We start from the raw sequence: 1,872 nt of genomic DNA, 5'->3' as shown, positions 1-1,872 counted from the left end.
CTCGAAGCACTTCAAAAAATTATTTTTTGTGATCTTGTTCAGCTCCTCCTTCGATACCGTCTTTATCTCCTCAATCGTAGCGTAGCGTCGTCCTTTCATGGGCCTCTTCAGTTTCGGGAACAAGAAAAAGTCACAGGGGGCCAGATCTGGGGAATACGGTGGCTGCGGCATCATTAGTGTGTTGTTTTTGGTCAAAAATTCGCGCACAAGCAACGATGTGTGAGCAGGGGCGTTATCATGGTGCAAAAGCCAATTTTTGTTCTTCCACAAATCCGGGCGTTTCTGGCGGATTGCTTCGCGCAAATTGCGCATAACTTGCAGGTAATATTCAATATTGACCGTTCCGATTGGCCAATACTATTTTCTTCACTTCATCAATGTTTTCGTCTGTTGTTGACGTGCTCGGGCGTCCGGCACGCTCTTCGTCGTTCACATCTTCTCGGCCCTCTGAGAACATTTTGTACCACCGATAAACGTTGCTTCGGTCCAAGGTAGCTTCACCATATGCCACAGTCAACATTCGGAATGCGTCCGCGCACTTAATTTTGTTTTTCACACAAAATTTGATACAGATTCTTTGATCCATTTTTTGGAATAGGCAAAAATCGAAGACGAGCCAAAACACGTGCAAGCAAAGCAGCTGTCAAAAATTAACTGAACATTCAAAATGGCCGAACTTGTCGGCATAAGTGAGAGACATGAGTACCTACATAACGCCACAAAAAAATCGAAAATCTAATATACGTAACCCGCGGAAATTCAAAATTCGCGATACTTTTTGAACAGACCTCGTATATTTATATGTGATTGTACATTGTTAGATCAAAGGAGTAATAGCAACCCAATCCCTTGAGTTAAATAACATTTCCTTATTTTTAACTTCTATATATGTGTTAAAATTAACCTATTTCTGTAATTAGTTTCAAAGTAAACGAAGTTCATATTAACATATGCACTTAGTTAATAATAAACTAAGTTTGATACAAGTTTTGATACAAATTTAATACATTTTCGTGAGTTAAATTGATTAACTTCATTGTTTTAGTTAAAAAATAACATATTGAGTAGGAACAATGGTGATTAAAAATAATTTAAACTATATGTAATTTGATATTATGAATTTAATAGTATACGAAATTACATACAAATATTGTATAATATCACAATATATGGTTCACTGGTTTATTTTTAAGGAAGATCGCATCGCGATGCACAATTTTTTAAATCGCACGTTTCTGTAAACTTAGTAATGCGTGACAAAATTTTAAAGACTGGTCTATCTCCATTATCTCTCCACGAGATTGTCTTAAACATTTGTTTAAGAAGAAAATTGGCCGCTTTGTGGCAAAATAAACTGCAGAAGAGTTTCTGTTTGCAGCCTTCTTCGTTATATGCAAGTTGCGGATCAAAAGTAGGCAGTAGTTCCGAACAGAGAACATATCCACATGTTCTTCTTCTCGCTCTTTCGACTATCGTAATTTCCATATCGGGTTTGCTTATGAATCTTAACTATAAAAGCAATAAATTATAATTAATTATTGAAATCCTGTTGTTGAATATTCGATCTGTCTAAATACGAAAACACAAGGTTGGGCAAAGTTAATTTTTTTTTTAACTAAGTTAAGTTAAAGTTAACAGCCTTGAAAATTTAATTTATTGTTAATTAAAATAAAAGTTAATCCATAGTGACATTAATTACATTAAAAGTTAAATTAATGAAAAAAAGTAATTGAAAAGTTAAAAGTTAAATTTGTTTTATTTCATGATTTCGAAATAACTTTTTTTAAAATTAAATTTAAAAAGTGAGTTAAAAAGTTAACTTTTTTAATTAACAAAGGAAGACATATATATATATATATATATATATAATAT

The 1,872-nt window shown here is 33.2% G+C and overlaps 1 protein-coding gene across 1 annotated transcript in view; it reads right to left on the bottom strand.

The window, feature by feature from the left end:
* Nucleotides 1-1,186: 1,186 nt before the first annotated feature.
* LOC108750895 (putative RNA polymerase II subunit B1 CTD phosphatase RPAP2) overlaps nucleotides 1,187-1,872 on the bottom strand; it is a 2,135-nt gene continuing 1,449 nt past the window's right edge. The window contains exon 3 of the mRNA XM_018490734.1: nucleotides 1,187-1,509. Within this exon, the coding sequence (XP_018346236.1) occupies nucleotides 1,189-1,509 (321 nt within the window). The 3' untranslated portion in view covers nucleotides 1,187-1,188. The remainder of the gene's footprint in view (nucleotides 1,510-1,872) is intronic.

This window comes from Trachymyrmex septentrionalis, unplaced genomic scaffold (genome assembly GCF_001594115.1).
Source record: "Trachymyrmex septentrionalis isolate Tsep2-gDNA-1 unplaced genomic scaffold, Tsep1.0 scaffold38, whole genome shotgun sequence".
NCBI lineage: Eukaryota > Metazoa > Arthropoda > Insecta > Hymenoptera > Formicidae > Trachymyrmex > Trachymyrmex septentrionalis.
The sequence above is the reverse complement of the archived record's forward strand: the minus strand, read 5'-3'. Positions and strand labels throughout refer to the sequence as shown.